We start from the raw sequence: 13,243 nt of genomic DNA on the forward strand, positions 1-13,243 counted from the left end.
AAAGGCTTTGGTTCTTGCCTTGCCCACTCCATAGAAACCCTTCTGTCGCCCAGCCAGGAAAGGGGATCTCTGTTAGCTCTGTTCAGAAAATACAGTTGGCCCTCCTTATCCATGAATTTTTTTATCCACAGATTCAAGCATCCATGGCTTGAAAATATTTTTTTAAAAGTATAAATTCCAAAGAACAAACCTTGATTTTCCATTTGATATAAGGGTCATCATTTTACCACGCCATTGCATTTAATGGGACTTAATACCCACCAATTTTGTTATTCATGGGGGTCTGGAACCAAACCCCAGAGGATAACAAGGAGCCACTGTACAGATATAGTTGTGACCCTTTCCTGCAAGTTCATTCCCCCATATTACTCTAAATTCAAGTGTGTGTGGCAGGTGGGGAGCAGGTTGGTGAAATTAAAAACCCTTAATGGTAATGTCATATCCCTTGGGCAAAAGCCATGCCCCTTGAAATAGAGGATTAAGTGGGGGGAATTTGCCCTCCCTCAAATTATGTTTCTTACCCCATCATACAGCATACACATGCATTTTTTTTAATGGGCAGATTTCCTCATTTGTTGTTTGAAACCTGGGAGGATGCCATTTTGTTAAATGGCTGCCTTTCCCTAGATGCATCTCCAGTTCTGCTATAATATAACCTAGCTATTTAAGAGCAAAGTTTTAAAGTAAAATATACAGTAACCTATCCAACAGTATGTTTCTGAAGTAAACAACACCATGGGCAATGGTCATAAGGACATAGGGGTAAAAAATGTTGAATTATCAGAGATCAGCTCATGTAGACCTGAATCTTATTAGTTGTCCCCATTAAAGTTGACTCATGTTGCATAAAGGTGCCAGTGTCCTCCTGCATCATGGAGACCTGTGAAACCACAGGGCAAAACATTCTCTCACCTTGCTTCTAAAGGAAACAGGACTGGAAAATATGATACTCTTTTGACTGCTATTTCCACTGCCAACAGTGGTGGTGATGCAAGGAAAGACTAGTAGTGCCAGTAAAAATGGGGTTCAAAGGTCATATGTGGTTCTTGAGCTAGTTGTTCAAACATTTATAAAAGCAATAGCATGGCTTCTGGGTAAATGGTGAGGTGAGTGAAGCTTTTCGAATATTCCATCTAGATTTAAATAGGACGTAGACATAGTAATTCTTGTATAGCTATGGAATAAAATCCAGGCTATGTCATTCATGTTCCTATATCTGTCATAATTGGATTCACTTCTGTATCAAGGATCAAGGGTTTATTTGTTATCTGGTGATTGGAAGTCCCAGTTGAAAGACTTCATTCAACAATACGATCTGTACATCTTGAAAGAATGAGCCATTTTAATAACCAGTGCTTACACTTATTTCTGCTTTTTGTGACAAATGCATTTACTTCACAATGTATGAACTAACGGGCAAAACAGACTGCCCTTTGCGCCACCGTCCGGGTGGTTTCAGAGTGCACCATTTTGAAGCCAGGTTCCAGCTGCCCACACATGGGCTGGCTTCTGGGCATCTTGGGAGTGTGGCCGTTACACGCCGCAAGCCCCCAACACACTGAGAAGCTGCTGAGGAAGAGCCGCGAAAGATGGCTTTTCTGCGGCCAAAAAGGAGCATTTCAAAACTGCTTCTTTTTTGTCTGACCCCGCAGCCTCAATCTGACTTTGTCAGAGGCGGCCTGTTTCACCCAAGTGAAACAAACAGAAAACACACAGAAGGCAACATAATGTCAGAACTTCTCTTCACAATTTATTTCAATTACAAAGGATGTTGCATACATTGATGAGTTTGTATCTGAATAGAAATGCTTGGGCTCAAGGGTGACAGAGTAAACAAATAATTGTTTCAATTGTGCCTTTTTTTAAAAAAGGAAAAAATACACAACATTAAACATTATAAAAGTTGCAAACAGATCATGCTTTTAAACAGGATTTCCCCCCTAAACAAGACAAGATCTTCAATACATTTCTCTGAGCTCCAGTTGGAAATCGACTACAGAACGTTAACAGTATTACAAACATGATCCCAAGCATATAAGCTTCACCACAACTGTTAATATATGGTGTTTTTCTCTGCCTTTCAAAGCTTTGCTTCCTTTTTAAGTGCCGTCAGCACTTATCTCAATCCTAAACCTGTGATTTTGAAGCATATCACATTTATTTGGTGGGCCCCACTTCCAGATAAGTATGTTCAGGATTGTAGCCTTAGTTCACTCTTAATACATAAATATATTAAAAAGCATTTTCAATCTGTTTAAGGCAAGGCAAGAGGTTGGAAATTCAATGTGTGGAATAGATTCCAATGACAATGGCTGGAGATTATATTGTTTTCTATCTCACAGAGTGAAAGAAGTAGTTGGTGTCATTTTAAAACCCCAAACAAGTTTGAAATACTACTTTTTTATTTCGGGGGTGGGTGGGGCTCTAACACATGTGGTCAGATCTAGACTCTTGCACTTACAATAGAGGCAATGATGCCAACATGTTAAAGCAAAAGCTTCAGCAGCTCTTTAACTCTTTAAATATATATACAGTGGTACCCCGGGATACGAATGCGCCGCCTTACGAAATTTCCGGGTTACGAAAAAAATATATTTAAAAAAACTGTTCCGCGTTACGAACAGTGCTTTTCGGCGCTATTTCGCACCAAATCACGGCTTTTCCCCATTAGCGCCTATGGGTTTTTCGGCTTACGAAGCCTTTCGGGTTACGAAAGCGGCGGCGGAACGGATCATTTTCGTAACCCGGGGTACCACTGTATACTTAAATCTGGTACAGCTAGTCAAGCCACGGCAAGTGACTGTGCTTAAAGGAAATACATATTTAAAATCAAAGCCAAAAGTCTAAATCCCAGCTAGAATAAGCCCATTGAATCAAGCAGATTTATAAAGGTGATGACAGCAATGGCTATTACCTGGAGCAGTTAACAAAAACCTTCATATTCAGAGGCACTTTGAGACACTGCAATAAACAGGGAATATCCATCACCAATGTATTACGAGAATTAGCTGGTTAGCTCTCAAAGTCAATGATTACCTAGGTCTAATTTTAATTTAGATTCAGGCTTACTGCTTTCCTAAAAAGACTGAGGCTACAACCTTGGACACCTTTAACATGGAAGTAAGTTCCATCCAGATAAAATTGGCTTTTAAAAATGTGCTTAGGATTAGGGAGAAAAATTCAGCATGCCCTTGTGAAAGTTTGTGAATATCTTAGAGGCTGCATTGCATGAACACCTTTCTATCACACTAAATCCATTAGGGGAAACTGGGAACATTATTACTGATGAGATCCAATCAAGTTTAGAATGCTGTGAAGGAAGTATATGCTAAAGTGCCATTTCTGCATGTAGACAAATCACTGGAAATATCCCTAAGTGTTGTTCTCTGAATGTGGTAATGCCCTTAATTGCATTTTTAAAGGAAAGAATCAGCTTTCAGATTAGTAACTGACCGAAATGAATTTTGCACAATCCCTCAGGTAAAACAAAATACAAGCAAACAAACAAAAACACCCTGCACGCTTATGCAGGATTCAACTACACCAAAATGTAGGCTTTCATCTGGCAGATTAAACTATTTGATTCCACAGCTAGAGCCTTACCTTCAAAAAAAAGAAATCATGAGTAAAATTCAGGTCTCAAGGCCTGAACTTTTGTATTATGTACTTTGACTGTGCCTCAACAGAATTCCAGGAAGACTGCTAAAATAAGTCAAGGAACAGACTGGCTATGCTATTCTGCTGAAGGCAACTTGTAAGAAAACCCATCAAAATAGGTAGGAGGCTATTACCATTTTAAAACTAGCTATATTTAAAAGAATTACATAAGAGAAACAATATATCAGTTACTGACATTTGTGAACAAACAAGCAGATTTATTAATGAAGGCAAACATCAGAAAAATGGTACAGACTTAAGTGAAATCCACACTGACAGTACGGTATTTGAGAAATGTCTGTTGCTTTAAGATTACTCAAGAGACCTTTAATTGGTTATAGAAATAGTTTTTGCTCTTTCCCACTACATTTCAGTCTAAGTTAAAAATAAATTACTGACCAAACCAATGAATTGATTATATTGGTGCCTGATTCCTAGACGAGTGTCACTGTGTACAATGATGCTGGACCAGAATGAAAAGAGCCAGTCCTTAACTAGCCAGAAGACTAGTGCTAATGAGCCCAGAAAGTTAAATATCAAGATGTGCTCGAGAAATTCATGAAAAGGCAGATAAGCTTTTGTAAAATGTAGTGGAATTACTATTTTAAAAATCCTATCTTCCAAGACCAGTAGAAAAATTGGTCACCCTATGCCAGTACAAACTATCAATACAACTTTAATTCAGATCAGATCTATTTGAAGTTCCTTCATGATGCTTTATTGTAGCTTGTTTCCAAAAGGGTTCAAGGGTTTAAGGAGTCCTGGGGAATGAAAAATAAACTTGGTTCTAATATACAAGTAAGGCACAATATAAAGCCACATCATAATCTGTCAATGGAGAAAATGGATAAAGGACAAGAATTATACATGGTACAGAGCAAGTAGTTCATCATATCTGTTCAAAAATAGAAGTGTGGCACTCAATTTCAGACTGACAATTTTTGAGCAAGAGCATGCTTTAATATGGAAACAAAACTCTAAAGAATCCAGTGTATGGAAAGCGTTTAGTACTGCTTTAAAAAATAAAGTGTATAATTCCTTTTGGATGACATTAGAATATTCACAATGCCTACACTCAGAAAGTGACCAAAGACTTCAATAAGATCCACATACCATGTATGAACACTGAAAATCTTTAGAGAGCTCCTCTAAAGATGATCATCCAAAATGCATGCCACAATTTTCCCAAACAAAACATGAACATTTGGTTTTTAAAAAAATCTTTGTGATAATTATACACTAAACGTATATTTAATGACACTAGAGGAAGCAGATTGTTACTGGCATTAAAAGTACAACCATTTCTAGACTGTTTTAAATGCCACAGAGTCCCCTGGTTAAAATGTAAAGCTGCACAGCTTGCCTATGTCATCTTTACAATAAGATTAAACCAGCAAAGGTCTTAATTTTACTCTACATTTTACTGCCAGGTTTTATTTAGATCAAGTATCGCTGCAGCATTCTGACCAGCCCAGAGTTAGCAGCAAATGGCAGGAATCATATAAAATGCAATATATTTTTTTCTTTTTTAAACAAAGTGCTTTTCTAAGATATACATACATATATAAATAGATACAAAATAAAGTGTCACCATTAAAAAGCTCAACTATTTAAAAGCTTTCTGACTATAACTTAATACATAGAAAACACTGAAATGCAAGGGTATGGAATCCACTAAAGATTCACGGTCTGTTTTTCAATGCTAGATCAAAATCATATTCTGGTTTTCAGACATGCACACACACACACACAAAAGAAAAGCTGCAAAAGCACTTTTAGCTCAGAGAATCCTGAACTACTACAAAGGGGATATAATATCTTACTGTCAGTTTAGCGTTTGCCAAATAGCTGTTATCAAGTTTTAGAATATATCCTTTCTGTACTTTTTCGATCCGATGTCAGGATCATAGCCATGAACAGTTTTAAACAGCATTTGCAGTGAAATGCAACACTATGTCCAATAGGTAGGTGTACATAAAATACTCAGAAGACATAACTCTACAACCTGATGCCAGCATTATTTCAGGCTTGGAGACACAGCATTATGTTTATGAAATATCCTTATGCTGTCCTGACAGGCAAATATCTGCTGACATTTTTCAAATATTTGAGATAGTTTTTTTAAAAAAATTATAAATAGCTGCAAGCAACAGTATGAAAGAGGAGGTTTGGGGTGATAGAACTCTGTAGTGGTATATTGGCCTTTCCCAAAACATTGCTTATCTATCCACCAGAGCAATGACACAGATTCCAAACTTCCACTCAGGTGCAAGGAATCATACTACATATATTTAAAGGATTAAGGGGGAATCTTCACAAGCTTTTTGCATCTGCATGGAGCTACATCTAAATTATTTGGTTTGTTTAGTAAACAGTGTTATGGAGTCTATGTATCACGCAAAGGGGGAAAAGGGCATTCCTGAAACCAGATAATGATCCTGTCTTGACATAAAGAACTTTCTCATTAAGAGATAAAGCTTTTCATTGGTACTTTAACACTGACTTAAAAGCAGACTCTCATGAGCCAAACCGCACACACATTTGTATTCCCCCAATCATAGAATCTACGAGTTAACAATAAGTCACATAGAAGTTTGAACAAGCTAGTTGAAATATCTGTACAAAAATATAAAATCTATAAATTCTTCTTTTTTAAGCCTGTGTTGATCCTTGGAAACATCACATGCACAATAATACAACAACTGGAAAAGTGGCAACTAAGGAATTAGATATTTGTAGCTCTTCATTCTTTACAGATATATATACATTACAATAAAAATAATTTTATTTTGGTTGTTTGGTGGAAGTATAGTACAAGCTAAATTTTTAATTCCCAAAGTTGAATTTTACCAGTAGCTTACTAAAATGCAAATATATTAAAATTTCTACTGTAAGTGCAGAAAACAAGGATTTACAGACTTCTAGATGCCCAACTTATCTACAATGAAGCCAACTAGAGGAACAGCAAAGTAATAGTTAGGTATGAACACTTCTTCTGTAGATAATTGGACCCAAAGAGAAAGAAAGAAATTCACAGTTCAGTAAGATCCCTAACCCTGACCTTTAAGTTTTTTTTTCTTTTTATACATTCAGTACAGTATCATGTAAGCTGTGCAAAACTTTACTTAAACTGGCAGTTTGCCATATCAGTTGCATTTGTCTTTGGTACAAAAATAAACAATCGCATTAATGTGCAAGTATTTGTTTTCTTCCGGCCAAGTACCGAAAATGAGTTTTCTAGAGCCATCTTTTTATACAATACATAGACTCTGTGGCATATCTACATTTTCAACATATTCCTATATACATTCAAACATTGTAAGAGCTGGAACAAATACATTAAAATCCATGAGACCATCTATACATCTTCTATCCCAGCAAGGGTTTCTCATCATACAAAATCTTTACCATTTTATGGTTATACTTGCCCCCGCCCCCCCAATACAAGGCACAAGGAGTATACATTTTTTTCTTACTTGCACAGACATTTAAATACCGTATCAAGCTCAGAAAATTATATATATATATATATTTAATATGGCACACTAGCTTGATGCCAGGTGTGCTATATACAAGTTATGGTTGCAAAGAAAACTTACTGTTTTAATTTAGAACTAAAGAGCAATAATTCTTGGGGGGGGGGGGGAATCATGAGTTTACATTTTTAAATTTTATTTGGAGCATAAACCTGCCTTAACATTTGGCATTTTGCAAAATTTTTATTTGCAAATATGTTTTGCTCCTATGTAAGCTATAGAATCTGGTCCTAGATAAATGTAATTTTAAAATGAATATTTAGCCACCACATTTATGCCAGAAGCAGGCTTAAAACTATAAGGTTTATGCTCCAAAATGCATTAAGCATTTTATATCATGCTTTCACTTATCTTACTACATTGTTATAAAAGAAGAAGAAAAATGATGGAACTTAAAACTGTGTTTTACAGAACGCTAAAATCACATGCAGACCAGAATTAATTTTACAATGTAGTATATGACACAGGCAGAGCGATGTCCAAAGTTGAATGGATAAAGTGATGTCTACTACACTTTTGATGTTGGTATTCGTAGTCCTACAAGTCCTCCCGTAGGATCTCCTTCTGCTGTTTTTTCTAAGACTTGGTTCACAAATTCTGATGTTTGTCCAGAAACTGGTGGCCCTAGAAGAACGAATGAAGATATATCTTCAGAAAGCTACTTAGAATGTATGTGTTCCATTTAGCATAATGAGTCTTGGGGATGCTTCTAGATGAATGGTTCTAAGAACCACCAATTAAAAGTCTTTATACAGCTGTTGTATATTTTCTCCATTAAATAGAAAGAAAAAAGGTGAAGAGACTAGGATTACAAGCAGAAGACAATGTACTCTGTGATTCTCTCACGCCCCTTCCCCCAATGAATGAAGCAGGGAGGCTGGACAATAAAAGCTTGATCTGGAAGTATCCCTGAATTTAAAATCACAAAACAATGGGGAAATACTTGTTAATAGTGTCTGGGAGTTGCTCAGCGCATTAAGGAAGGATACATATTCCTCACCTGCAAACTTCTGGAAAAGCTTTTTACAGTTGTGATATTAGGATGTGTTAACAAAAAGATGGTACCAGGGATTTTAAAGGACATCAAATCATTTAGGTTACTGTGTACAACGCTAGCTTTGTCAGTGGACAGATAAAACAAGATGCTGGCCAATTGGAAAGAATTCACATAGATAAAAGAAAGATGAAGGAATTCACAGGGGAAAAGCTTGAAGCAATTAAGCAAGTTTCACCAAGAGGAAGGAACACATGGGAGAAATCTGCAATCTCCCAATTACTTAAGTGGCAAAGAATACAGAAAAATAGTTTTTTTCTATTAGGTGATGAAGACAAGATTGACTCACAGATTTCAGCAACACCACAGCAAAATGTAAGCACAGTAACAGATTTTTTTAAAAGCCCCCAAACAGAGGAGCCATTTGCAACGGAGTGATTGATATTTTTCTTTTAAGGTTATCAGGATTAGATCTTGGGTTTGAATTACATGCCTCTAGCTTTAATCCCAGTGAACATGAAGAATAAAGGGGTTTAAAGTCATGAGATATGAACAAGCATTGACCCTATACAGACCAGCACTTTGTGCCGGCCTGTGGGTGGAGGTAGGGCACAGCATCCACACGCCGGATGCCTTAATCCTGCCCCTAGGGGTGCCATTTTGGCATGCGGCAATCTACATGGTGCGTGCCATCATGATGCCCCTCCGGTGCTGCATCCAAATGATGCAGCACTGAAGGGGGCGTCATAAAGCTGCACCGCCACAGCTATGGTGCCCCTTAGAGGGTGCAAAAGGTGTGAGGTGGCCGCGGACCCAATCCAGCCAGTAAAGGGGCGGCTACTCTATATTTCCAGATTTAGAAATGCTAAAATGAAAGGAATTCTATCTCATTTGCTGCTCATGAACAGCACTGCATTTGATGTTTACTTACCAAGAGTATCTTTAATAAGCACATCAAGCTTCTGACCCATATTTGATACTCTGTCATCTTTAGGAGTCTGAACTCTGTTCACAATTTCTTGTTTGATAGAGTTGATCACAAATAGTAAGTTATCTATAGAAGAGATCAAGCAATAGTATAAGCTTGCCATAATGCAAGACTTTTGGATTAAAAGACTTCAATCCAGAATTACTAGGATAATTTACAATATCAAATAATAAAATAGTAGAACTATAAAAGGCAGAGCTAAAAATAACCAGAACAGTAAAAATACGCCATGGACTGCAAATTTGGGAAGATGAAAACATCTTTACTTGGTGCTTGAAAGAAATTCATATAGGAACCAAGAGAGAATTCTTCTAGAGAGAAGTCCACAAGGGAGGCAGTCATAACTTATAAGATCCTCTCCTACACTGCCACTTGGCAGTAGCCATGACAAAAGTATTGGGTCATAATTAAATATTTAATGCTGTTGTTATAAAACCCATGATGCTATCTATCTTCTATTGACAGAATAACCTGTGAATTAAGCATTTAGACTAGTGGCTTTCAAAACTCATGAACAAAGGTCATGAGTAGATCTTGACTGCTTACTGAGAGAAGACAGAATGCTTACAGAAAGCTACCAGAGTTCAGCATTTTGTCAATTTGACAGAAACTTCATATGGTCCTTTAAGAAAGCTGGATTACAAATTAACCGTTTTCCCAGTTTGAAAGCTTACCATATTCAGTATTGAGACCCCAAAGTTTCACTTTGTTGGCTTCATATTGAGCTTTCTTCTTCAGTCGGCAAGCCCTGTGAAGATGGAAAACAGGAGGAAAAAGGAAATGAATATATCCATCTAGTTCAGTGGTTGCCAACCTTTTCTGTGCCCCACACCCCTAGGAAATGTTTGATTAATGTTCATATCTCCTACAAAGGTAAAAGCACATTTGAAGATGAAGTAGTCTATTTCTCATTTTTGAACCACAAATTGATCTGCATAAAATACTGCGAATGAACAGACTTTTTAAAAAAAGCTTTTAACTCAGTGTATAAAATGCAAATATAAATTGAGCAATTAGATTCTAATTTGGTCAGAAAAAATTGTAAACAGTATCTTTGTCATACCCCCTGAAATTTTGTCTTGCATCCCCTGGGGTTGGGAACATTTTGTCTACTGGAAGTTGTTTCAGAGTATTTACCATGTATGCACCCTAGAAGTCATGACTGCTATAGACTAGTACCCAAAATGCTGTATGGTAACTCCTACTTCACCTGTTATTTCCCCCTTTGCTGGCAAAATTAACATTCATCTGCAAGAATTTATGGCAACCATGCCATCATTGAGTTTTATGCCACCTATCAAATACATACTGAGCTATGCCATTAAAATCTTTCATGCAGATTGCACAAATAGTCTCGTAATCAGAGAAAATTGATCAAATGCCAAATGTGACATAATGTGAGAACAAAGAATTGGCAATCATGGGCACAAATCTACAAACATTCTATGTACATCCATCTTCCTAGGTAAAAAGATCAGACTGGCATGATGGATAAAATCAGATACTTTGATTTCTTCTTGACACATCAGCCTGAAAAAGCTTGTACTCAGACAGGCCATAATCTTAACAGGTAGCAACTTCATTATTTATTTTAAAAACCCTTGTTACCTGGAAGCAAGCTTGTTTTTTTCTTTCCTTGACCTTGGTCTAGCTGTTAATGGAAGTTCGCTGACTGGGGTCAAATCACTGATCACTTTATTCAGCTTTCTCAGTTCATTCCCAATCTGTAATAATTTTTTAGGGTTAGGTGTCAGATCTTCCACATCAGTCCTCCGTGACTTCTTTACAGCATATTTTCCTTTTAAAATACATAAGCAGGTTATCAAATAGGTTACAAGGATGCATTCAAACTGTAAAATAATTTTTGGTCTACAGCCTCCTGTGCTGCTTTCACAGTACAATCATAACTTAATTCCACTAAATAGGAGAACAGCAAGATGGACAGCCAGAGAAAATGGTCACTTACACTTGTGTACTCTATGTGATGCTGCTCTTATTCTAAAATACTTTATATCCTTTCTTAAAAAGAGTTATTTATAACCACCACCAATGTAATAGGAATAAAGTGGGCCCTTGCTATCCACTTGAGTTCGGTTCCAAGATGCCCTATGGATGCTAAATTCCCATTATATGCCATAACATAGTAAAATGGTGTCCCTTAAATAAAATAACAAGTTTTGCTTTTTGTAATTTTGGGGGAGAGAATATATTTTCAAGTTATGGATGATTGAATCTGTGGATACAGAGGAACAACGGTACATAAAAACAAATATTTAGCCTATATCCCCATTAAAATCAAAGCTTAGAAATACAGACCTTTGGCAATCGCTACAAAGAAAGTAATACGTTTAGTGCATGGCAGAGGATAAATAAGAAATGTGGGGGCCCTTTGCCACATGTAGAAGGAACAATCTTCAATATGGCTTTTCCTGACAACTAATTACCACACCCCAGCCTCTTAATAAATGACCAAGTTGAAAAGCAAAGAGGTATTGCATAGGAAATTACTGTAAAATACTGGGGAAAACTTCAGAAAAATTATTTCTTGCTACTGCCATTCCTTTTTAAAGACAGTTCACATTATCTTTTTCTTGACTATATGACAGCTGGAGGCAGAGGTATACTGAATAAGATGTTCCACAAGCAGTTCAAATGAAATATAGTGTTCTTATACCATTCTAGACTGTAAGTCGACCACATGTATAAGTTGACGGCAAGTTTTGGGACCAAAATCACAAATTTTGATAAGACCCGTGGATATGTCAAGAGTAAAACTTAGGGGCACATAACAAAGGATATAAAGGATGAATAAAAGAAAAAACGATGCCAAAGAACTAACAAAATTTCAGCAGGCATAAACCTACAGGCTGGATGATCGAGAGAGTAAAGGGGCTCAGGACTTCTTTGACATGCTCTGAGGAGGGATTAAGCTCTCATTTTTTACAAGGGGATGGTTCCTCTTTTTGACAAGATTTAAAGTATAGTACTTACACTGACCCATGGATAAGTCAACACAGGTCAATTTTTCTGACTAAAATTTCTGACTTATGAGGATATACAGTAAGCTTCAGAAAGGGTATACAGTGGTACCCCGGGTTACGAAAGTAATCCGTTCCGCGGAGCCCTTCGTAACCCGGAAACTTTCGCTAGCCGAAAAAGCCCATAGGCTTTAATAGCGAAAGCCGCGATTCCGGGTGAAATCGCGCCGAAAAGCACCAAAATTTCTTTCGCAACCCGGAATAACCTTCGTAACCCGGAAATAATTAATTAATTGAATTTTTTTCGTAACCCGGAAATTTCGTAAGGCGGCGCATTCGTATCCCGGGGTACCACTGTATACACATATACAAGCAACAGATTCTACCAGCAAATTTTTCTTACCGTGATGTAATCCGTTCTTCTGATACATATTACTTGGTAATGTATCTCGATTCCATTCTGAAGGCCTCAACATTCTCTCTTGTGCTGGTGTCAGCTGCTCACTGTATTCCCAGAAATATCTTCGCTTCCCTCTTTTTCGACAAGATATTGCTGTCATTTCTTTCAAGTCTTCTACAGAATCATTTTCATACCCTAAAAATATGTAAAATTTTAATTCTAACATTTTTTTCCAAAGCAGACCTAGGGAAAGTGGCTATGCTTAGCAGTAAGGATAAAGAGGAGAGAAAAGAATAAAGGGGAATGGAACTCTGAACGCTGGAATAAATGGGCAAACTCCCATCCCTTCTTCAAATTCACTGCTGTTGGAGGTGTCAGAGCTTTTATTTGGCAATCTTCTGTCGGATGCAAATCAGGGGGTAGGTCTTCTGAAGAGCTACTCTTGGTCCTCCTCTTTCTATGTGGAGACTGAAGCCAATTTAAACAGAGACTGGATAGCCACCTGTAGGAGGTGCTTTGATTGTGAGTTTCTGCATGGCAGGGGGTTGGATTGGATGGCCCTTGTGGTCTCTTCCAACTCTATGATTCTATGATTGACTTCTCTGGTTTCTCTGTTTCCTTCTCAACTAGTGCTCACTTCAATAAGCTTTCTAACTCTTCTGTTTCAGAAGAGGCAAATGTTCATAGGGC

General features: G+C 37.3%; 1 protein-coding gene across 2 annotated transcripts in view; it reads right to left on the reverse strand.

Moving 5' to 3' along the window:
- Window positions 1-1,725: 1,725 nt before the first annotated feature.
- CREBRF (CREB3 regulatory factor) overlaps window positions 1,726-13,243 on the reverse strand; it is a 38,577-nt gene continuing 27,059 nt past the window's right edge. For both annotated transcript variants that reach the window (XM_089496661.1, XM_089496660.1), the window contains exons 5-9: window positions 12,557-12,748; window positions 10,784-10,973; window positions 9,850-9,923; window positions 9,119-9,241; window positions 1,726-7,817 (exon numbers count right to left, since the gene is read on the reverse strand). In XM_089496661.1, coding sequence (XP_089352787.1) covers window positions 7,702-7,817; window positions 9,119-9,241; window positions 9,850-9,923; window positions 10,784-10,973; window positions 12,557-12,748 — 695 coding nt within the window. In that variant the 3' untranslated portion in view covers window positions 1,726-7,701. The remainder of the gene's footprint in view (window positions 7,818-9,118; window positions 9,242-9,849; window positions 9,924-10,783; window positions 10,974-12,556; window positions 12,749-13,243) is intronic.

Source organism: Sceloporus occidentalis, unplaced genomic scaffold, assembly GCF_023333645.1.
Source record: "Sceloporus occidentalis isolate IW3139 unplaced genomic scaffold, rSceOcc1.0.p SCAF_92, whole genome shotgun sequence".
Lineage (NCBI taxonomy): Eukaryota > Metazoa > Chordata > Lepidosauria > Squamata > Phrynosomatidae > Sceloporus > Sceloporus occidentalis.